The sequence below is a fragment of the Ursus maritimus genome, unplaced genomic scaffold, assembly GCF_017311325.1.
Source record: "Ursus maritimus isolate PB19 unplaced genomic scaffold, ASM1731132v1 scaffold_24, whole genome shotgun sequence".
Taxonomy (NCBI): Eukaryota; Metazoa; Chordata; class Mammalia; order Carnivora; family Ursidae; genus Ursus; species Ursus maritimus.
In genome coordinates, this window is record NW_024424897.1 from 17982274 (window position 1) to 18004643 (window position 22370).

Below are 22370 nucleotides of genomic sequence, written 5' to 3' on the forward strand. Positions count from 1 at the left end.
TAGCTCAGTCAGCAGAGCGTGCGGCTCTTGATGTGGGGGTAGTGAATCCGAGCCCCACGGTGGGCACAGAGCTTACTTTAAAAAAAAGTTGGCGGGGGGGGCGCCTGAGTGGCTCAGTCTGTTAAGCATCCGACTCCTGGTTTTGACTCGGCTTGTGATCTCAGGGTCACGAGATCAAGCCCCGCGTCAGGCTCTGCACTGAGTGCGGAGCCTGCTTAAGATTTTCTCCCTCTCCCTCTCCCTCTGCCCCTCCCCTCCCCCGCTCATGCTTGCTCTCTAAAAATAAAAAAATAAACGTATTAAAACAAAATAATAAAAGCATCTTGATCAAAACCAAAAGATATGAAACAGTAAAAAGTTCCCCTCCCATTCCTTCCTGTTACTATTCCTCAGAGCTGATCACTGTTTGCAGAAATATTTATGCACACACAAGCATATACACGTTTGTTCTTTGCTTACGCAAGCCATTTATTTGTGTTTTTTGTCAAAAGTTTCATTTATTTGAGTAATTGCTGCACCCAGTGTGCGGCTCTAACGCACGACCCTGAGATCGAGAGTCGCCTGCTCTTCCAACTGAGCCAGCCAGGCGCCCCAGGAAGCAAACTATTTATTCCACGGGATTACAACTGTCATCTTTAGTAATAGGCTACAGGACCCCAAATCCAAAATTGGTGACACTAAAATAGAGAGCTTTAATGAATTGTCCTGAAAGGGGGCACTTAGAAACTCAACAGGAGCGTCTGCTGCTGGTGTATGTGAATTTGCTTTCCATGAAGACGGTAAGTTCTGCACTACAACAGAGACTGCTAAAGATGAAATGTAAGAGCTCCAAAGCTTTTTTAAATCTCTTAAAATGAACATGATGGGGGGCGCTTGGGTGGCTCAGTCGGTTAAGCGTCTGCCTTTGGCTCAGGTCATGATCCCAGGGCCCTGGGATCGAGTCCTGCGTTGGTCTCTCAGGCTCCCTGCTTAGCAGGGGGAGTCTGCTTCTCCCTCTGCCTGCTGCTCCCCCTGCTTGTGCTCTCTCTCTCTCTCTCAAATAAATAAATAAAATCTTAAAAAAAAACTTTATGGGGCATAATTTGCAGACAATAAATGTGCCCTTTTCTAGTGTATAGTTCAATGACTTTTGTGAGTTGTTTTATAAATATATAAATGCCATTGCCTGCTGGGGTTTTTTGCTTTGTTGGTTATTCTCGTTAGTGATGTTTTTTTCTGGTTATGAAGATATTATTACATGCTCCTTATAAAAGACTTGGAAATTTCAGGAACGACTAAAGAGAAAACAAAAGACATCAATAATTGAATTGCCCCCTCCCTAAAAAGGCATTCCTTGTTCAAAGCACACAAGCCATTTATTCACCTTCAAACACATAAAAGTATGTGGGGAATAAAAATGGCCCAGAACTTCCACACTCACATAACCCTTGCTGAGACTTAAAGGTAATTAATACCATGCATGTCTTAAAAATTAAAATTACCACCCTGCGCGGGCAGTGGCGGTAAAGCAGCCTTCGGCTTGGTGGCCCAACAACGCCCCTGTCCACGCCACCCGGGACCACCCGAGAGGTTTCCACCAGCCCACAAGCCACAGCATGGCAGCCACCCCTCCAGCGGCTTGCTTATGGCCACAACTGTCACCGGCACTGCTGGGGTGCCACTTCCAGTAACAGGTCCTGTGCGAGTGCGGACGATCCTGGGGAAGCCATCCCCCACCACGCGGGTCTCCCCAGGGCGCACCCGGGGCACTGGGGCAAGGCATCTTTTGCAGGAAGTCCACTCTCCCATCCAGGACCACTGTGTTGGAGTCCCCAGAACGGTGGGTCCACCCTCCTGGGGGCCAGCGTGGGAGATGGGGCCAGGTGGAAGCAGTGGGGAATCTCCCCAGGCCTCCGGCAACAGGGTCACCTGTGACTTGGCTCTGGAAGCCATGAGGAAGCAGCCTGGTGGCCAGCCTGGCAAAGCCAACAGCAGACCCCAGTCCTGAGCGGCCACCCCCAGGCTGCAGGAGGCACCGGACCCATCAGAGACCCTCCCCTCCCACAGACTCCAGGCTGCAGCAAACAGAAGAATATGGGTTCTTTTATATCAAAACAATGAAACACCAAAGAGGAAATTGAGAGAACCCCCGTCCCCTTCACTATCCAAGCCACACGTTAAGTTTTCATGACACCCTGTAACCGTGCACCTTGCCCCAAGTGGAAAATAAACTCCAAGCTGCCAGTAAAAAAAAATAAAAATTAATTAATTTACCAAAATGTATTAAATGAATGAAAAATAAAAATCCCTACATCCCTTTCCCAGCAGCATTTCTCCCACCTGTAGCCACTGGTCCATTTTTGCAAATTCTCCTGCAGTTTTTTCCTCATTCAGGTAGCAGCTGACATGCAAGGTGTCACCTTATCAGCCCTTCTGCGTGGTGCTTTGTCCCTTACCGCATCTGGGCGTGCTTCTCACCCCCACACTTGCACACCTGCCTCACTGTCCCAGTGACCACGTGGCGGGATGGCACAGCTGTGCATACCTTCAACTTCAAGTTTCCAGCTTCCAGTAACATGGCCTCGCCTGGCTCTCTCAAGAGAACAAGAGAGATCACCTCACAGAAAGGAATTTGCAGCACGTGCTGAGAGGAAAGACTGTAAGATTTTTTTTTTTAAGATTGTTTTTATTAATTCATCAGAGAGAGATAATGAGAGAGGGAACACAAGCACAGAAGAGTTGGAGAGGGAGAAGCAGAGTCCCCACCCGATGCAGGGACCGATCCCAGGATCCTGAGATCATGACCTTAGCCGAAGGCAGGTATTTAACGACTGAGTCCCCCAGGTGCCCCAGACCATAAGATTCTTCATAGTCGGTCCTCAGGTCTCTCTCCAAGTGTAACTTCTAGTGTCTCCATGTAGTAAGTCCTTTGGACAAGGATTGACATGCAGTTTCTAGTACCTTCCTAAAAACTAAAAGCTGTATTAAATTTAGTTCCAAGAACTTTCTCAAGGGTGCTTGGCTGGCTCAGTCAGCAAAGCACGTGACTCTTGATCTTGGGGTTATGGGTTCGAGCTCCATGTTGGGTGTAAAGATTATTTAAAAATAGAATCTTAAAAAATGATAACTCTCAGATTTCATGTTACAGATTTAGGCCAAATCATGGTAGGATGAAGGCCAATAAATACACTTTGCTGGTGTGATCTGATCAGGGCACAGTTACTACTTCGGTAGAAAAAGGATGTCCTCGTCCACGAAGGTGACAGGCCCACAGCTCCGGCTCTGCTGGGCACGCCGCGCCGGGGTTCCCTCTATTTCTGGGCAGGTCGGGGTGTGCCCAGAAGGCAATGGCAGCACAGGTAAGACAGTGAGGAGCACTTGATCCGAAGCATCTTGAGCGTGAGGAAGAGAAGACTTGCACTGGGGTCACACCCACGGTCTTCACGTACTTAAAGGACTGTTCCAGCGAGAGGACCCTGGTGCGGAGAGATGGGAGGGAGGCTGAACTTGGTTGCAGCTTAAGTGTTGGGATCAAGAAACTTGCTTTTTGAGGTGTGTGTGTTCCCCACCATTTAGGAACTTAAGCCACGTTGGGGGGGTTGCAGGAGGAATTGGGTGGGAAGTTGGACAGATACTTTCTTCCGTCCAGATTCTGCAATTCTGTCTGAATCAGCAGGATTTCAGTCTCCATCCCCTTTGCAACAACACTGGTCACTAGATTTTTTTCTTCACATCTTTTATTCTTTCCCCTTAAGCTCTTAGAGATGCTGGGCAAGTATTTTAGCAAATAAACACTACAAATCTTTGACATTTATGAAAGACTCAGAAAGGAGAAGAACCCATAAAAGTCCTTTGAAGGGAATGGTTGTCGCTCGAGCTCTGCCGTCTCCTCTCTGGGCTGCAGGGACGGCGCAGGGTGTCGCGTCCTCACCCACCAGGTTGTGTTAGGTGGTCCCGTTTGGAAAGGCTCTAGGGAAGATGCAAGGAGAAAATGAGACTCGTGGGGGGCTTCAGAGAGTTGCAGAAAATAGGACCTTTACATAAAAGCAACAGTGTCAGATGAGAGCTGCAGAAACAGTGAGCTCACGGGGGCGTGTCCTCTGAAGCTGGGTGTCCTGATCTGCAAAGGCGGGCTAGTGATGGCCCCGTCACGCTGTGCGAGTGAGGATCACAGGAGATGCGGCCCCAATGCCTGGCCCCCGGTGAGCCCTCAGCTGGGGGGGTCCTCATAGACAGGGGCTCCCTGGTGCTGGAAGCATGATGTTTCCACTGACGCATCTGGAAAGGCTGAGGAAGGAAGCCAGTTGGGGAGGGGGTGGATTTGCAAATAGACTCCTAATTCTTTTTTTTTTTTTTTTTTTTACAGCAGCAAGTCAATTCTTCTTTCTATTGTGCATCAGGAAAGAAATTTCCACCGTGCCACATGCCGTGGGGTATGGCTCCAATGACACTCTTTGCTTCCACACCCCAAAGATCACTCAAATTCCAGATTAAACTCCAGTTAAACAATAGTAGTGGTGAGCCAGCCTGATGTTCAGGCCCAATTTTATGTTTCTCCTTTTTTCTCCTAACCCAGCACACAACCCGCAGCCCTGCTTAGTCTTCAGATGGCCCGTCTTCGATGCATGTTTATTGAGCGCCCTGCGTGTCGCGTGTGCTGGGAATGTGGTAAGAGGCAGAGCCGGCCCACCCTTCATGGAGCTGATGCTGTCTGTGGGGCAGCAGACGGGCCAGCAGGTGGAACGTGCCGATAACGTGAAGGATGAAGTTGTAAATGGGGAGAAGGTCCAAGGGCAAGAATTTTCAAGGAACCGAAAGACACTGGAGCCGAGAAGGGAACATGGCCCTGAGAGGAGCTGTAGAGGGAGGAGGGGGCAAACAGGTGAGCCCGGGCACTGGGGGGTTGAGGCAGGGCTGGAGACGACGGCAGGGCCAGAGGAGCAGAGGTGGCTGTTGCCAGGACCCTGGATGACGGGGCGGAGAAGGAGATGGATTTGGAGTTGGCAACTCCACTGTTTGCTCTGAGGCCTGGATGGGTGGTGAGGGAATGGGGCAATGGGGGCCGGCGGTTTTATCAATAGGTGTAGCTGTGAAGATGTGGGGCTGGTGGCCAGGGGCTGGTTTTGGTCATGGTGGTCTTGTTTTTAAGGATGGAGTTTCCTCAAACGAACGTCATACGGTCTAGTGCTCCGCGGAAACACTGGAACATTCTCCTTGCGGTGGAACGACGGTGGCACCTTATTGGCAGAGGCAGCCAGGACCAGGCTCCACCTGGAAGAAGTTCCTGGGGTCAGGCTGGGGAAAGCAGACAGTGAGTTCATTTTTAAACCCAAGTGGGCACCACAGCTGCCAGGGAGAAGCAGATGGCCCTTGGGGAGAATAGAGATCGGCATCTGGTCAGACACTTGTCAGGAAGCCCGCAGGCTGCCAAGTGGGCAGGGGTTCAGACTGGCTGAAGGCCAGGAGTGTGCTTGAGGGGTCAGGGTGGGGCTGAGGGGAGCAGCAGCTAACACTCTGGAGCCCAGTGGGGCGCCTGGGGGGGGGCGCGGACTCCTGATTTCAGCTCAGGTCATGGTCTCAGGGTTGTGGGATCGAGCCCTGCGTGGGGCTCCGTGCTCAGTGTGGAGTCTGTTTGAGATTCTCTCTCCTCTCCCTCTGCCTCTCCCCGCCCCCGCCCCACTCATATGCTCTCTTTCTCAAATAAATAAATAAATCTTTAAACAAAACAAAACAAGACACTCCAGAGCCCAACTGAAGCATTGGCCAAGAAGGCAGGGCAGGCTCAGGGCCTGAGCCCCGTGGCCCGGGCTGCGCCGGAGCCAGCTTGGGGCCAGCCAGTATCCTGAGCAAGGCTGCCGGCCCTGAACCTGGGGGCGGGGGGGCTTGGTCTCAGCTGTGGTCAGATGGATGCATGAATGGCTGTGTGCAAGAGCAAAGGGCCGGCAAGCACGAGGGGCGTTCTGTCGGCATCCTGGACGACCGGGTGGCACCTTGTCCCCTCACAGCGGACCTGGAGGGCGGCGTGTGACCAGGCAGAAGGCTCTGGCGGTGCAGGAGCAGGACGATGTTATCCGCGGCTTCCCAGCCTCGTCAGTCTCCTCGAGCAGGGAGACACTTCCCTCCCCAGGGCCCAGGTGACGACGGGTCCCCATGACTCCGGCACCATTGCCAGGGCACACCCCGGGAGCTGTTACCGGGACAGACTTTAGGCTGCAAGATCTTAGACCTCTTGCAGGACACCCTAGAAGATGCTCGTTCCCTGATTTTGCTTTCAACACCCCCCCCTGGGGGACCTGCAGTGCCCCCACGGCTGCTGGAGCCTGGGGCGGAGGCGCGGAGGGTTTCAGGGTCGGGGGGAGGGCCTCAGGGACCTGTGTGCGAGTGGGGTGCAGAACTCACTCCCTGACTGTGTCTGTGGCTTCTCATGAAAAGAGAATGAAGGGGCGCCGGGGTGGTGCAGTCGGTTAAGCATCTGCCTTTGGCTCGGGTCATGATCTCAAGGTCCTGGGATCGAGCCCCGAGTCAGGCTCATGCTTAGTGGGGCGTCTGCTTCTCCCTCTCCCTCTGCCTACTTGTGCTTTCTGTCAAGTAAATAAAATCTTTAAAAAAACGAAAGAAAGAAAAGAGAATGAATCTCCAGCTTCAAAGGCCAGAAGTTAAGCTCCAGCCGCTGCTGACAGCCCTCGCCCGCAAGATGCTTTTGTCAGGAAGAGGCTTCCTGGGCACCAAGCCTCAGGGCCAGGCTGCCCCTGGGATTCCGCCGCCCTTCTGAAAATCACGGTAGAAATCGCACTTCAGCGGCCGCACGTTCCCGGGGCCAAAGCCAGTTTCAGGGCAGGACACATCTAGCTCTCTCACTCTAGATTAAGTTAAAATTCCCCAGCCCTGCCAAGGTCATCCTAGCTCCTCCCTCGCGTCCTAGGAAGGAGCACGCAGATCCCCTCTGAGCTTGAAGGAGGTCTTGTCCTCTGCAGCCAATCCTGGTCCCTCCTGCCCTCGTTCATTTCCTCTCTTCTGGCCTTGCCTCCTTCAGAGTTTCCTGGGTTGAGATAGTGCAACTTAGCACTTCTTGTCTAGACCTGCACCGTCCAATATGGTAGCCACTGGCCACATGTGGCTCTTGAGGACTTGAAATGTGGCCAGTTCAGACTGACCCGTGCTTATCCAAAACACACTCCTGATTTCTAAAACTTAGTACCAAAGACAAACAGAAAAACCCAATGTAACATTTCAGTGATCATTTTATGGTGCTTCCCTGTTGAAATGAGAATATTTTGGATATATTTGATTTGATAAGTTACACTGATACTAACTTTACCTATTTCTTTCTTTTTTTTTTTTTAAGATTTTGTTTATTTGTCAGAGAGAGCACAAGCAGGGAGAGCAGCAGGCAGAGGAGAAGCAGGCTCCCCACTAAGCAAGGAGCCCGATGCAGGACTTGATCCCAGGACCCTGGGATCATGACCTGAGCTGAAGGCAGACGCTTAATGGGCTGAGCCACCCAAGTGTCTCACCTGTTTCTTTTTTTAATGAGGTTTCTAGAAAATTTAAACGTACATACGTAGCTTGCCTCTGTGGGCCACACACTTTATTCTATTGGACAACACCGGTCTAGACACCGGGATGAACCATAATGAATTTGTAATCATTCCTTCAACTCAGCAGACACACTCTGAGCACCTGCACGGTGCAGAGTGGGCTTAGTGACCCCAGCTGTCCACCACACCACCTTCAACTCAGAAGCGCATCGAGGAGGCCCACACATAGAACTGGGAACTGAAATCTGGACCCACGATCCATCCAGAAATTCTGAACAAGTGAGTGCTGGGTTAGGAAGGGTGACCCTGAGACAGCATGCGGTGTTGATCCTATCAAAGGATCTGGGAGGAGACCATATCAAAAACACACCTGGGAATTCTCACAAAAGTGGCCTTCACGGCAAATTTTGCATTTCTGGTCCCACGCCACACTCTTCGGGAAATACTCTGCTAGAATGGCCTGTGACATGTTCTGAAGCCAAAGTAAGTACTTTTCCAGATGATCTGTTTGGATCTGGTGTTCCATTCTAGTCCCTAGAGCCTTCCACCTGGGCAGATGGGAGAGGTGTGCCGGCACCAGAGGGCGGCCCCGCGGCAGAGGGCTGAGGCCACCTCCCTGGCGTTCCCACTGCCCTCCAGTGCCGGCTCGGCCCCACGGCCTCCTGCTCCTCTGGACACTCACACAGGTAACTCCTGGGGCCCTGGGGTTCGGCCTCAGGCCGAGAAGCAGGTGTCAAGAGTGACTGAGCACTGACCTTCATGAGTCACCCGTGATAAGCCTCACTCATGCCCTCTGGCAGAAGCCACATTTTTTGCCCCCTGAAGGCTCAGCTGTGTGACCCCTCAGAGTCTGAAGGTCAGGACAGATGGAGAAGGGAGGAGGGAGGGGGCATGAGCAAGGAAGAGTGGAGAGGCAATGGAGAAGGTTAAGGTTTCCCTCCCAGAGCAGACGGGGCAAGCTAGACAGCAGGCAGTGGCTGTGGGTTGGAGAAAGGTTCCGGCTGGGCTGCCTGGTCTGCCAGGGTGGGGAGATGGGATGTGGATGTTCCCGACATCCTGGGGGACTCAGAACCCAGGGCGCAGACCGGGAACCTAGGCTGGTGCTGCCCTGAGTCCTGCTCTCTCTGCTTGTGAACTGGGGTGGTCCTGGGAGCCCCACCCGTTGGAAATGGGGCAAGATTCTGGGGCTTCCAGCTGCTCTTTTTTGCTCCCATTATCTGTTTTACCTTGGTTTCATTCTCTGCCCCCATCTCTTATCTTCCCCTGAACCAGCAGGACTTCCAGAACCAGATACCTCCAGGCCCAAAGCCTCCAAAGGGGGGGGGGGGCGGAGAATAGGTTCCTCTGGCGTGGGAGGGGCTCCGACCCTTGGCGGACGTCAGTCCCCTCCTGCCCTAGGCAAGGTGGGAGAGAGCAGAGGTGAGAAACAGCAAATTCTCTGCAGGCCAAAGAGCCGGTGCCCTGGGACCAGATTAGCGGTTTTATGCAGCTTTCTGGAATCTCTTGGGAGGCGAGGAGAGACTTCTCTGGCTGTAACCATAAAAGGGAAGTTGGGTCTCTTGCCTTTGAGTAAAATGCTTCCTATTCACCTCCCCTGATGCTTTGCCAAAGCCAGAGGACGGCAGTTATCTTTGCCGGGAGAGCCGAGGAAGCGGAAGGGCTGGCCCTCCACCCATCAGCACATATTTCCTGGCCAGGAACAGAAAAGTACACCCCTGCGTCCCAGTCTCCCAGCGCCCAGTCCTGGGTGCTCACTTCCCACCTCCAGCGCCAGGGAAGACGGGGAAGGGTCCCAAGTCACAGTCACGGTGCAGTCATTTACAGAAAGGAGAGACGCAGGTTGGTGTGAGCTCCATGGAAGCCCCAGGACATGATCTTTAATTGATGTTCCTGTCCCTGCCTCCCCGCCCCGATCCCCAGATGACATATGTACAGGATGCTGTATGAAGCCATTTCCAGGCCCAGGCCAGTGCAGCCTCCACTCCTCCCTGGGCGCTGCTGGGGTGGGCGCTGTCAGGGCGGGGCGAGAGGACGCAGACAGCTGGGAGCCAGGTGGCCTGGTCACAGGAAGTCTTGAGTCCTCCACATCCTCACGCCCGCCCCCGCACTTGCGCACACACAGGCCTGTCTGCACGTGCAGAGGTATTCACACGTGTGCGGAGATGTGGCTCCAAATGCTTGTGCCAGATGCATCACCAGCTGTGTGCACGTCTATCAGCGGAGCACGCCTTAGAGAAACACGGCAGCAGTGCAAAGCCCAGCCCTTTCCCTCCTGCCCCCCGCTCCAGCTTGTGGGGCTGGCGGAGCAGGACTGGCCGGGGGGTGCTCCCCCCACCCCCTTCTCTTGGGCAGTACCAGCTGGAGCTCAGTATTGAGGACCCCACCAGATATGGCCACCCAAAAGGATGTCAATGGGTCTCAGTCCCCAGTTTGCCCTGAGGGGTGGTGCAGATAAACAGGGAGCCATTTCCTCCTCAAAGATGCCCCAGAAACAGAGGGACTGAAACAGGCAGCTCCAAGGCCCTGGGGGTGTCCAGAAAGCCCTGCTGAGTCTCGTGGGGTATTCCTGGGGAGAAGGGCTCCGCTCATTTGTGGCTTTCATCCGTAAGGTAGCTTGACCCTCATCTTGCCCTTGCCAGCTGGTTTGTAGCAGTCGAGCCAAGGCTCCACTGTCCCATGGGTCATGAGGGAAGGCCAGGGGCAGGACTGAGGAATCCGGCCCAGCCGCAGCCTGTCAGGCTCAGCTGCAGTGGGGATCAGAGGACAGAGTGGGGAGAACAATTGTAAACTTACTACTCAGCCCTGGAATGGGGGTAAGGAGCAGAATGGGTTTGACAGGGCCTTGAGGACTTTTCTAGAAGCTGAGGATCATATATGAGGCCTGCCTTTTCTTACCTCCTCTTGTACATCGCTGGCAAAACCCCTAACCCTCCAGTCACTGGGCCATCCCAGTCCTTTCCTGCTTGGGGAGTCCTCCCTGGGAAGATGGCCCAGCCTGGAACCCCTAGGCCATGCAGGAGGGAGGAACCTAAACCCTGAGTCAGCCCCAGAATCACCCTTCTTCAAAGGGGGGGAGGCGCCATTTTATTTCAGGGACTGGATTTTCTAGATCCCCAAACACATGCGTCCCAGCAGGGATAACAGGGTGGTCATTTTGAAATTGAAGACAATCTGGGATGTGTGGTCATCGTACCCATAACCTAGGCCTTGGGCACAGGACAGGCAGCTTTGGTTTGAATCAGCACTCATTCTTCTCTCCAAGCTCAGCAGGGCTGGGCGGAGGGGCACGCAAGTACGCCCAGCCCCTGCCTGGCTTGGGGACAGCTGTGTTCCACGAGAGGATTCCAGGTGTGATCATCCCAGGGGAGGGCCCCGGGGGGATGGCCATGCCTCGGTTCCTCCGGTCCCTCCCACAAATGTCAAAATATCCCAATTTCCCTCGCCCCAGCACCCCCAAAGTTACATTCATCAGTTAAGATTCAGTAAAAAAAAAAAAAAAAAAAAGTAGATGTCAGCCCCCTCCCCCTAAGTCCCAGATAGCTAACACCCTGGTCCCAGCTGCCTGGTTCTGAGGAGGGGCTGTTCCAGGCCCTGACCACTGGGGGGCATCCCTCTCGCCCCCCCCACCCTTGGGCTGTGGCAATCCGTGATGATGGAAGCTACATTCACACAGGGAGAGTTGGTATGCGAGGCCAAAGCCGCATGAGGTTGGGTGGGGGACCATGAGGGAAATGCCCCAGGCCTGGTCCACCCTGGTGGTGGTGTAAAGGGCAGGGCCACATCCTCCCCCCCAACCCCCCCCCCCCCCATGGGGCCAGGAGTTGAAGGGCTTGGGCCCGGAAGACATTTGCACGGTGCCTCCCTCCGTGGCTGGGCAGGGGCAGCCTCGTGGTTCAGGGTGGAGATGGTGGGCGCCAGGCTCGGAGGGAGGGGGGTGGCACTTAGGCCCCTCCGGACCTGGAACGGAGAGGGGGCATCAGGGGAGGAGGTGAGGCAGGGCCCAGAGGGAGACCCCCTGAGCCGGGCCCTTGGAGGTCAGTGCTGGGCCCTAGAGGCGGCAAGTCACAGGCTGGCCGGGGAGGGGATCTGGTGAGAAGTTAAGACAGCGGTGACATGGAAGACAAAACAGATGGGACGCAGAGGTAGGCTCCCCTCCCGGGAGAAAAGGGCTGCGGGGGACACAGCTCCAGGGCCCACCTGGCCAGGGGTGGTCTGGCCATAGGAAGGGCAGGAGGAAATGGACCAGGGCCTGAGAGGGCAGGTGGGTGGGAGGAAGGGGCAGGGGCAGGCTGAGGACTTTCTTCCCGGAGCAGGGCTCTCCCACCCCTGTAGTGACAGCAGTGACAGCAGGGGTGGGGATTCAGCCCCCAGCTCCCCATCAACAGAATGTGAGGTGACGAATGAGATGGAGGAGACAGGGACAGCGGGAGGGATGACGTGGCCGGCGTCACACTGCCCCCTGCTGGGTCGGGTCGTACCTTCCCCGGCGGATGTTTCTTCAGGAGCCAAGGAGGGGCCAGGCAGAGAGAGAAAGCAAAAGGAGCCATGGGTGACCTTGCCCTTCTCTCAGGGAGGGCCTTCCTGGCTCCCATGAGACCCTTGGCCCCAGAGATGGGCCAGGGTCCCCAGGACCGGGTCACTAATGACGGGCCTAGAGAGAGATGCCTGGGTTCGAGTCCTGACTCTGCAACTAACTCATCAAGTGACCCTGGGCCTCAGGTCCCTCCTCTGCACCGTGAGGGCCTTAGACCAGCTTGCGGGCCCCACACGCAGATGGCCAGGAGCACCGCGGGCTAGGTGGGGCCTAGGGACGGAGGACACTGCCAGTTTCCGGCAGCCCCTGCTTGGCTTCTCTCCACGAGCCGGGCTGGGATGCACTGAGGCCCCCCAGTCTTCTCCTTTTGCAAGAGAAGCTGGGAAACAGGATTGTTAATGTAAAATCTTTTGGTGTTCTGGTTTGTTTGTTTTTGTTTTTTTAATCTCTTGGAAATGTGAGTAAAACAAGATCGTGTGGCTGGCTCGGACTGTGATGTGTGAGCTCTGGCTTAGCTAACTTCTCAGGGTGGCCCCCTCAGCTCCAACAGTCTGGGGTTCTGATACCCCCCAAGAACACCGAGGGGTATGGGGGGAGGAGGTGTGTGTGTGTGTGTGTGTGTGTGTCTTACTTAAATCCCCAGCCCGTGCCTCCCAGGACGATGGCTGCGACCAGGACAGCCCCTGCGATGGAGCCGATGATGATATTGGTGCCGCTGGGACCTGGGGAGGAGGGCAGGGCTCGGTTGGCAGGGACAGGCATGGAGAAGGGAAGAGACAGAGCCCCAACCCGGCCTGCTCCGGCCTCACCCTTATATCTCTCCGTCTCCCCCGTGGGCGGAGACGTGGGCAGGGGGTTGTGAATGCTGCAGTCTTTGCCTGTCCAGTCTGGCTGACAGATGCACTTGCCTTCGTTGCTGCAGACCTAGAAGTGAGGTGGGGCCCGTAGAGGTGAGCAGGGGCCTGTCCCCTTCCAGGAGCCCCTCCCACCAGCCCTGGCCTCCGGGCACCCACCCCGTGGTGGGAGCAGATCCGGCGCTCCCCGCTGCCGGGGCAGGTGCTGAAGTTGAAGGCTGAGGCTGGCAGGCACCGATGATCCAGGCACAGCATGTTGGGCCCGCAGGCCGTGCCATCCTCCACGTAACTCAGGTCGGAGCCATCAGCCAGCTGTACGTGGCCACCCCTGGGGAACCATTATAGCCAGCCTCAGCCCTTGCCCCCACCGCCACCACGGCTGCAAACCTGCCCTTCCCCAGACAAGGTCTCAGCCCACACCTGCAGTCCAGCTCCTTGCCCTGGTGGTAGAAGGTAACACTGTTGATGTCTCCCCCTAAGTCCCCCAGCCGGGGCGCTCCAGAGATGTTGACGCAGAGGAGGAAGCCACAGAGCACATCCCTGTCGGGGCATCATGGAGACAGTGAGCCCTAAGGCTGACCTCCAGTCCAAATGCTGCTACTACTACTGAACTTGAATCTGCCCTCTCCCCACCACCTGGTTTTTCACATATTCTCCACTGGGACTCAAAGGCTTATCCTAGAACCTGTTGCCCCAACTCTGAAAAAAAATCCTCCTGGCTCCCAGAGGTGGGGAGGCCAACCAGGAACCTTGGCAACTCACTGTTTATTGCACTGGACCCAGCCTGACCCCTTGCGCCCACAGTTCCCACGCTCTGTCCCCTCCACGTTCAGCTTCTCATAGCAGAAGCGATCAGCAGCCGCTGTAAGGAGATGATGCCAGGCGTCACCCACTCACCCCAGAACCTGCCCCCAGACCTCAGGCCTGCACCTCCAACACTCTGGCCTGACCCCCTGTCCAGCTGGGTCGCTGAGATCCTAGAGACCACACACTTGGCAGAGGGCCTATTTAGCCAGAACTTACCCCTCCCCAGCCTCTTGATTCTGCGTCCTCCAGAGCCCCCCCTCTCCCATTCCTAGCCAAAGACTCACCATGGCCCCAAAGGGCTTGGCACTGCCGGTCCCGGGTTTTGCAGCGACCTCCATAGCAGCGGCCCTAAGGAACAAACAGGAGACAAGGGACTAAGACACTGAGTGGTTGGAATGGATATAAGACAAAAGACTGTATTGAGCCAGAGGCCCCGAGGGGGAGGGCCCCCACCCGTCATACCTGTTCCTGATCGCAGTAGTAACCATCCAGCTTGTGCAGGTTAGGGGGACACTGTGGACAGAGGGCTGGGCTGAGCAGACCAGCCTCAGGACTGAGAGTTGAGGAATGAAGGGGTGCCAAATGCCCCCTCATGGGGCTCAGAGTAGTACAGGGCTCTTCCAAGTCAAGGACAAGAGGTCTGGCTCAGAACTCAGACCACGCAGACTGGCAAGTCCCACAGCCTCTCCAATCTCCCTGTTTCCTGTAACTACTTCACAGGGCTGGGAGAACTTAATGGAACTAAATACCTGGCACGTAATAAGGACTTAAAAGATGTTAACTAATACTATTATACACTCTGATCCCGAGCACACACCAACCCCGTGCCAGGCCCTTGGAACCCCAGCCAGACTATACTGATTTGATGACGGAAGGAGCAAAACCAGGAGGCACGATACACCCGTTTTTCAGGCTGACCAGCGGCGGCGACGCCAGCAGCGGAGCGGAGGCGCGCAGAGAACAGTAGCCCCGCGGAGCCAAACCGATAAGGATAGGGGGTTGCTCGCCCGGGGACCCTCAGGGCGGCTGCGCTAGACGGACCTGGCTCGAGTCCCCGGTGCAGGTCTCCGCGATGTCGCACTCGTTCACGGCCTCTCGACAGGACACACCCCGCGGTTCATACTGGGAAGGGGTTGTGTTCCGCGGCTCAGGCCAGAACCGCGGACTCCGCCCCCGCCTTCCCGGAGGCCCCGCCCCTCTCAAGGCCTGTGCCCTCGGTCCCTACTCGCCCCGCCCCCCGGCCTCTCCCAGCCCTGTCAGCCCCGCCCCCAGGCCGGCTCACGGTTCCGCCCCTCCCACGGCCTCTGGGTCGGTGCCCCGCCCCGCTCCTCGTAGCCCCGCCTTCAACAGGCCCTGGGGGCGCACGCCCCTGCCCTTATCCCTCTCCATTGGCGCTATCTTCGTCTAGTGTCCCGCTCCCGCATTTGCCCCGCCTCCAGCGGCTCCTCCTCCCTGAGTCCCGCCCCTCATCGGGAAGCCAGCAGTCTGGCCCCTCCCTCCAGGTGCCGCCTCCGTCCCGCCCCGGCGGTAGGTGCCCCTTACCTTGCAGCGGCGACAGCAGAGCCCGTCGCTGCACATGGCGTCGTGAGTCAGGGTGCATTTCTTGCAGCAGTTCCCGCCCGCACGGCTGCACTCCTGAGGGACGCGGGGACAAGGGGAGGGAGGTGGGTAAGCCCTGACCTTCCCCACCCAGACCTTCTCTGGCGCGCGCCCCCGTCCCGTGCCGGCGCCCGCACCAGTCTCTCACCTGCACCGAGCCACAGTCGCACTCCTCCCCCGCCTCCACGAAGCCGTTCCCACACTCAGGCGGGTCCAGGAGCTGGACGGGGAAGGGGCGTCGGGAGTCTGGCCGGGACCTTGCCCAAGCCTCGCTCCCACATCCCCGCCCTGGGGCTGGTACCTTGAGGGGCTTGTTGAAGAGACAGCTCCCGCCTCCCTCCTGCAGAAACTGGTTGTACTCGTCGATGCTGCAGCGCGAGAACTTGCGGGGCAGGTAGAACCTGGGCAGGGGTCAGGGGACGGAGCCACTGAGTCCCCGCCGCGCCCTCCCCTTCAGCCCCTTCTCAAGTTTGGGAATGGGGTACACGGGGGGACTCGGTCACCATCTCAAGGAGGCTGAGGATCTATGTGCCCGGAGACGGCACGATCATCCTCCTGCCTTCCCATCAAGCGGAAGTGGACAGGGGTCGATGCTCCTGTCCCCTTCCCGAAACCTCGGGACTCAAAGCGTTGGAGGTTGGAGCGCTAAGTGGGGAAGGCGCCTCCAGATGAGGCTTTGGCGGCTCCCAGTGGCCAGAGCGCACACTACAGGCTGCCGGTTCCTGTGTCGGGCCTGGGAAAGTGGGTCTCCTTGTGCAGTGTCCTCAGAAAACTGGGCTTTTTGAAATCCTAAGTGGGCCCAACACTGGGACTTTTGAGGCCACTGGGTCCAAACTGCCACCCAGTGCTCCCTATGGTTCTCCCTCGCCCAAGACCCTCCCCTAGCTTGTCCCCAAGAACTCACCCAGTGTCTTCCATGATGCAGCCCAGCCAGTTGTCCGGACATTTGCAGTCCCCTGAGAGGTGAGCGGGTGGCTATAACGGAGGGTGGAGGACAGCCCCCCTCCCACGGACACCCTCTTCCCTTCTAGGGCTGCTGGGAGTGGGTCCCACGTGGGCTCTACTTTGATACCTGCTGAGCTCCGGTGTTTATTCCACATCATGCCCAGGTTCTGCCCCAGCGTCTGGGCCAGCGTCACCGCCATGGCGCCCATGTTGTCGTACTTGGGGTGAAGCAGATGGAGCACGAAGATGTCCACATGCCCGTGCCCTTCACAGCCCCTCTCCCTTTAGCCCCCACCCCAGCGAGGCCCCACATGGCTCACCTCGTTCACACCTCCACCCCTGGACAGGGAGCAGATGCCCCCCACGTAGGCAGCCCCGCTACTGGTGCTCTGGAAAGTCCTGCCCCTGGAAGGGAGAGGGGTGTCGGGAGAACCCCCTGCCTTGCCCATGGCGGCTTCCCTAGGCTGTGAGTGGCAGACTGGGGAGCCTCCCACACCAGAGCCCGCCCTCGGGGAGGTGAGCCCGTCCTCCTGTCCACCTGTGTGACCTCAGGCAAACCCCTTCCTCTCTTTGGGTTTGTTTGCCCATGAGCCACATGAGAAGCTCCGATGAGATCATCTCCAGCTGCAAGGACCTTTTTATCAGATTTTTTTCTTCTATCAGAGCACTGAGTCCCTGAGGAAGGGATGCTGGGACAGCTGGAAAGAAGAGGGGACAAACGGGGGGATGACAGGCAGAGGAAGATCGCTGGGCACCAGAAAAGGGGGCATCAGCCTAAGACGCAGGGAAGACGCCCAGCCTGCGGCAAGCAGCTGGGGGCTGGTGCAAGGTGAGCCGGGTTCCCAGACCCTGCCAGAGCCCCTGGCGCCCAGCGAGTGCCCGGCAACCCTGAGCGCTGGCGCAAGCAGCCAAGGCTGGCAGACATGTGGGGCGGGGGACTCACGAGAAGAGATGGGTGGCATCACTGGGCTCAGGCAGGCCCTCCCGCCGATAGACCATGAGCCGGGCTAGGGTCTCCAGGAGGTCATCCTGCACCTGGATCTTGTCCCCATCTGCCCACGTTTCCATGGCAACCAGCACGATGCGGGTATTGAGCTGCTCCTTGTACATCTGGGCCCGGAGGGAAGAAGATGAGGGTGGGGCTGGAGGGTAGGAGAGGGTGGGGGCACACTCTGTCTCTCCAGGAAGTGGGGAGCGGAGGCCGACAGGGCCCTGCAGAGCTCACCCCAAGCATGTGTACAGCAGGGTGGGGGTGAGGGAGCAGAGGGAAGGGAACGGGGTGGCTCACCACATCTGCCAGGTTCACCACGGACTTGGCAAAGTTGCTGGTGAGGACCACCGACTGGCGCATCTGCTCGAACTGGGAGGAAAGAGAGTGGGCGGAGGGCCAGGCTGCCTCGGGCCCCCCTCCCAGAGTTGCCCCCAGGCTGGGAACTTACCAGCTGGTGGTCGTTGACCACGATCAGCTCCACGTACTTGGTCTCACTGTGGACGGTAGGGTGGCCCCGGCGGACCTGGGCGGTGGGTGGGCACTTGGGATCAGTCCCCTCCATGCCCAGGGTCTGGGCCAAGCCATGGGCAGAGTCAGGGGTGCTTAACTCCAGTCAGGGATACTGCTGGTCCCCCCACTGGTGGGGGGTCCCCTCCCTCCCCAGCCTTGGTATGAGGGCAGGCAGCCTCCGTTTGTCCATAATTCAGGCAGGTGTAGACACGGGTGTTAGGAAATAGGGTGGGGGGCTTCCTCCGAGGCGTGGTACCCTGGCCCCCAGCCACATCAGTCTGAGCCCTCCTTTGCCCCCATCATGGATGGGTGTCCTTCTGCTCTGGACCACAGCCTGAGGTCTCTGCAGCCCGAGGTCTGTGCGGGCCCCGTACCTGCCTTTTCCTTCTCAGCCTCGGCCGGTTCACAGGAGCAGAATGAGCAGGGGCAGCAAATAGGCAGCCTGGGGGGAGGGGACAGGTGAGGGGGGCACAGCCGGCCCCCTCCCCATCCCCACTTTCCCTCCCTTACCTGGTTCCCTGCATCCGAGAGGGGCTGGGAGGAGAGGGGTCCGGTAAATGAGGTGGGGAAGGGGTCCCTGAAATGAGGGGGAATTAGTTCTTGGGAGGGGGCCGACCAGGTCTGCTCCTGAGCCCAGATGGGGGACAGCTCCAGCCCTCCCCCCCACCCCACCCCAGGGTGACCCAGAACTGGCCAGAGCTCCCATGTCGGATCTGATCTCCCAGATGCTCAGATTCCGGGGTCAAGACCTGGGGGCGCCCTGAGAGATAGGGGCAAAGGACACTGGAGCCCGATGGGAGGTTACTTGGGGGACAGAGGGGACATTGGAGCTGAGGGCACAGGGGGAGGGAACCAGAGCTGGGGTGACTGAGGAGGGCAGGAAGGCTGAGGTTACCAAGGGAGGAGGCAGCGACAGCCATTGGGACAAGCCACAGGGTGTGCGTGCATAGCAGGCTGTCAGAGGGGACCATGAGGGGCTCACCTGGGGGGGGTCCTGAGGCCTGGCCATCTCGCGGGGCTCCACGATGTAGGTGAAGTTCCCATCAGAGAAGACCCCGCTGCAGAGAGAGAGGCGCAGGTCCCCACCACGCATCCCCAGGCCAGGCTCTTCCCCTCCCCCAACCCCTCCCGTACTCACTGCAGCCCCTGGCAGGTGGAGAGGGCAGCGAAGGAGTGGGGGTTCCCCCGGAGCTTCCCCTGGTAGTAGCAGTGGTCCCCGGCCCCCTGGAGGAGCAGCAGAACATGAACAGACATGCCCCCCCCTCCGGCGTGAAGGCAGGAGGAGGGGTGCGGGTCCCGGGGTACGCCTGCGGAGCTGGAGCCTGGCCCTACTCTGGACGCGCTCTTCATTTGCTCTTTCACCTGGGCCGGTGCCTGGTCCTCTCTGGGCCCCCTTCCCCTCACCTACAAGATGAGGACGTTGGGCTACATCAGTAGTTCTTCACCGTTTGGGGGGGGCTGGTGCATGGTTCCCAGATTCCTTGGAGAAGAAGAGCTGGCGCTTGGGCCAGGCCCTGCTCTAAGCACTCACCACGGAGGGGCTCCCTTGCTCACGTGAGAGCTGTGGCCTCAGCCCCAGCGCCCACACAAGTGCACCCACAGTGTGTTCACAGACACCACTGCCTCCACGGGCCGCCTCCGGACATGGTCTGTGGGTCTGTGGCCAAGGAACTGGGTGCAGCGTGTGTCCTCTTGGCCGGGGCTCTCAGGTCAGGGGGGACAAGCACCCCCCTCCCTGCTCCAGCAGAATGACTTGTGCTCCAGTTACGGAACTGGCTGGTGGGGGGGTGGGGGGGAAGGAGGCTATTTATAGACACTCCTTCATCTTTGCTCAAGCCCCTGGGCCTCCGGGGCTGGGACCAGGAATTTCCAAGGCCTTGGTGCTGAGTAAGAAGGGTAGTTCCTCAATGGCTACCTCCTAGAAAAGTCTGGGCATGGAGCAGGGAGGGTCCTGGAAAGCCTCCACGGCAGGCAGGCGGAGAGGCCGGCAGGGAGTCAGACCTCGGGAGCTGGGTGACGGGAGCGTGGGCTCCACGCCGTTCAGTTCGCCACCCCAACTCCGACCCTTGGAGCCTCCATGGTGGCAAGAGATGGAGGGTCCCAAGGGGCTGGGCCCACGCAAGTAGAGAGTGTACCTTGGACCCCATCTCCACTGTCCACCTGTCTCCTCATTCCACCTCCCCTGTCCCCTTCCAAAGGCACTCACGGTGTTGTGCTGGGTTGTCCCCTCCCGGCTAAAATGGCGCTCCACATATTGCGAGGAGAGGAGGTGACTGAAACAGACAGAGGGGGGCAGGAGGAAGGAGGGGGTCACGTCTGGGGCCAGGTCCGACTTGGGTCCCACCCCAGCTCAGAGCCAGGTCCCCTGACCTGGCCGTGCCCCTGTCTCCCCACCCACCAAGTCAAGGCCATGCCTTGCCCACCCGCCTGCCACGCTTCCTTCCAGGCTCAAGGCCACACTCACTGGTTCAGCTCCAGGTCCAGAGTGAAGTTTGAGTTGAAGGCTGGGATGATGAAACTCACTTGGGCCAGGTGGACAGGCTGGGGGGGGCGGAGGGCAGAGGGGAATCAGCCTGGGGAACCTCAGAACAAGGAGTAGCACTGAGGAGGGGATGGCCCAGCCCAGCAGCTAAGGGGACCATGGATTTGGGGGGAAAGAGCTCATCTTCCTCCAAGACCCTGTTCCTTCCTGGGGGCGGGGGCAGGAGTATGCTTCCCGGGGCCCAGCCCACCCTCTGGGCCAGGGCTCGCTGAGCAGCGTAGGGGGCAGGTGGCAGCCCACCCTCTCTGGTGTAGGTGCCCCCAGGCCAGTCTGCCTGAGCAGCAGGGATGGAAGGCAGTTCAGCCTGCTTCATGCCAGGCCCTCCCTGCTGTTGGCAGGGCCAGCCCCGCCCTCAGGTGGACTAAAGGGAGCCCCCCCCGAGAAGTATCATGGGAAAGGGGCAAACTGGAGATGGGGAGCAGTGTGACCCCAAGCCCTGTAAAGCAGGCGCCTCCCTTCCTGCATCCTGGCCCCAGCCTCAATCTATGGAGGAGGCCTCGGACTCTGCAGACGGGGTAGCGTGGGTTAGAACTGGAAGCTGGGGCGATGGGCAGATGCCATCCTGTCTGGAGGAAAGAACTTGGCTCCTCTACCCCCAAGTCCATTGCCCTCTGCCTTGCCCAAAGCAGCTCATCTTTAATATTTCAATCCCATGGTTAATTTTTAAACACGGAAGTTTTCCTGATAAATTTTTCAGAGGGGCCTTTGCAGTGGGGCTGGGAGGCTCCAGGTTGTCATGGCGACATACCAGGCCTGAGCAAGATGGCTGCCCTACCAGGTCTGGGCGCCTAGCTTCTGTGGGGAGTGCGGACTCCAGGCTGAAGCTAGGGTGCCTGGAGGAACAGTGACCTCAAGAGAAGAAGGGGCAGGAGAGTCTGGACTAAGGGGATGAGTCGGCCCTCTGAGCTCTCGCGGCCCCACTCCAAGCATCAGGTCTCACAAAAGACCCAGAAGCCCTGCAGGGGCCTGAGTGGGACTAGAGCCTTCTTCGCACCCCTCCCCATTTAAAGAAGACTGAGTCCCAGACCCCCAGGTGAGGGTCCCAGCACTGGGCCATGCAGGTGTGAGGCTTTTGTTTGCTGCCTTCCTCCTGGGCTGCAGAATGGAAGGGAGCCCCAAGGTCACGAACCCTCATAGCCTGTGCCAGCCGGCTTCCTTATCACCAACCCAGACCTCTCATTTTTACGGAGGGCTTATTATGTGCCAGGCCCCGTTCTAAATACGAGTATTATCATATTTGATCTTCCCAACAAGCCAGTGGGACAGATGCCACTGCCACCCTCCTCCGACAGGTGCGAAGCCTGAAGAACAGAGAGGCTAACTATCTTGCCCAAAGTCACGGAGCTAAGATGCGGTGGATTCAAGCCTACAGAATCAGCTTCTGAGGCCTTCTCACCCCAAAGGGGAAGTAGATAGAAATGGCCCAGTGTCCATGAGAGGCCCTAGGAGAGGGGGGTTGAGGGGGATGAAGGGCCAGAGCCCGGGAAGGCAGCCCTCTGAGCTCCAAGGACACTGACTCACCCCATCCCAGGCTGACTGAGCTCCACGCTCTATCCCAAGCCCCTAGAGCGTCAATCAGACTTGAAATAGAACGTCAAGGACAAGGAGTCACTGCTTTCCTCTTCCTACCCTGGCCTGGACCACTTCTGCTTCTCCCGGCTCCTGGGCCTGGACCACCTGTACCCCTCCCACCCCACGCCCTTGGCTTGGGGATCCCTGCCCTCCCTGTCCTCCGCTGGGCTTGGTCTCTCTCTGCCTTCCCCACCCATCCCTGCCGGGACCACCTCTGCCCTCGCCGGCCCTTAGGTCTGTATCCGCTTATTCTTTCTGCACCCCACCGATAAGCCCCTGTTTCTGCCCCTGCTGGCCCCCCAGAGGAGCAGCCAGTCCGGGTCCCTTGCCCCGAGCCCACTCTCGCAGGCTGTGCGGCATCAGAGATGGTCCGCAGATTTCCCCACTGAAAATGGCACGACGAGCCCAGATAGAGGCAAGGCTGTGAAGCTGGCTTTGTGTGGTGGGGGTCGTCCCGGGCCAGGAGGATCCTGGCAGCGCTGGCCCTGGTGCCAGCAGA

The 22370-nt window shown here is 57.9% G+C and overlaps 2 protein-coding genes across 2 annotated transcripts; one reads left to right on the top strand and one right to left on the bottom strand.

Annotated features, from left to right (window-relative positions):
- Window positions 1-3079: 3079 nt before the first annotated feature.
- LOC103665594 lies at window positions 3080-5566 on the top strand. The gene is made up of 3 exons (XM_008693551.2): window positions 3080-4412; window positions 4556-4861; window positions 5129-5566. The coding sequence occupies exons 1-3, from the start codon at window positions 4403-4405 to the stop codon at window positions 5452-5454; spliced, it is 642 nt and encodes a 213-aa protein (XP_008691773.1). The 5' UTR covers window positions 3080-4402; the 3' UTR covers window positions 5455-5566.
- A 3641-nt stretch (window positions 5567-9207) lies between these two features.
- ADAM11 (ADAM metallopeptidase domain 11) lies at window positions 9208-18281 on the bottom strand. Its single transcript, XM_040640507.1, has 20 exons — window positions 18268-18281; window positions 18136-18199; window positions 17696-17770; window positions 17545-17616; window positions 17200-17366; window positions 16577-16661; window positions 16384-16474; window positions 16216-16267; window positions 15613-15712; window positions 15460-15531; window positions 15255-15347; window positions 14754-14834; window positions 14175-14225; window positions 13997-14060; window positions 13668-13767; window positions 13326-13445; window positions 13065-13233; window positions 12861-12975; window positions 12683-12773; window positions 9208-12013 (listed from the first exon to the last, which is right to left on the bottom strand). Exons 1-20 carry the CDS (start codon window positions 18279-18281, stop codon window positions 11965-11967), a joined length of 1725 nt encoding a protein of 574 aa, XP_040496441.1. The 3' UTR covers window positions 9208-11964.
- Window positions 18282-22370: the final 4089 nt, after the last annotated feature.

What these genes read in the sequence shown, in the direction of transcription:
- LOC103665594 (XM_008693551.2), top strand. An exon ending in AGGGAGGAGGGGGCAAACAG is followed by an intron (nt 4,862 to 5,128) that starts GTGAGCCCGGGC and finishes CTTGTTTTTAAG; the next exon opens with GATGGAGTTTCCTCAAACGA.
- ADAM11 (XM_040640507.1), bottom strand. An exon ending in TCTGCTGTCGCCGCTGCAAG is followed by an intron (nt 14,835 to 15,254) that starts GTAAGGGGCACC and finishes ACCCCTTCCCAG; the next exon opens with TATGAACCGCGGGGTGTGTC. An exon ending in TGGGTCCAGTGCAATAAACA is followed by an intron (nt 13,446 to 13,667) that starts GTGAGTTGCCAA and finishes ATGCCCCGACAG; the next exon opens with GGATGTGCTCTGTGGCTTCC.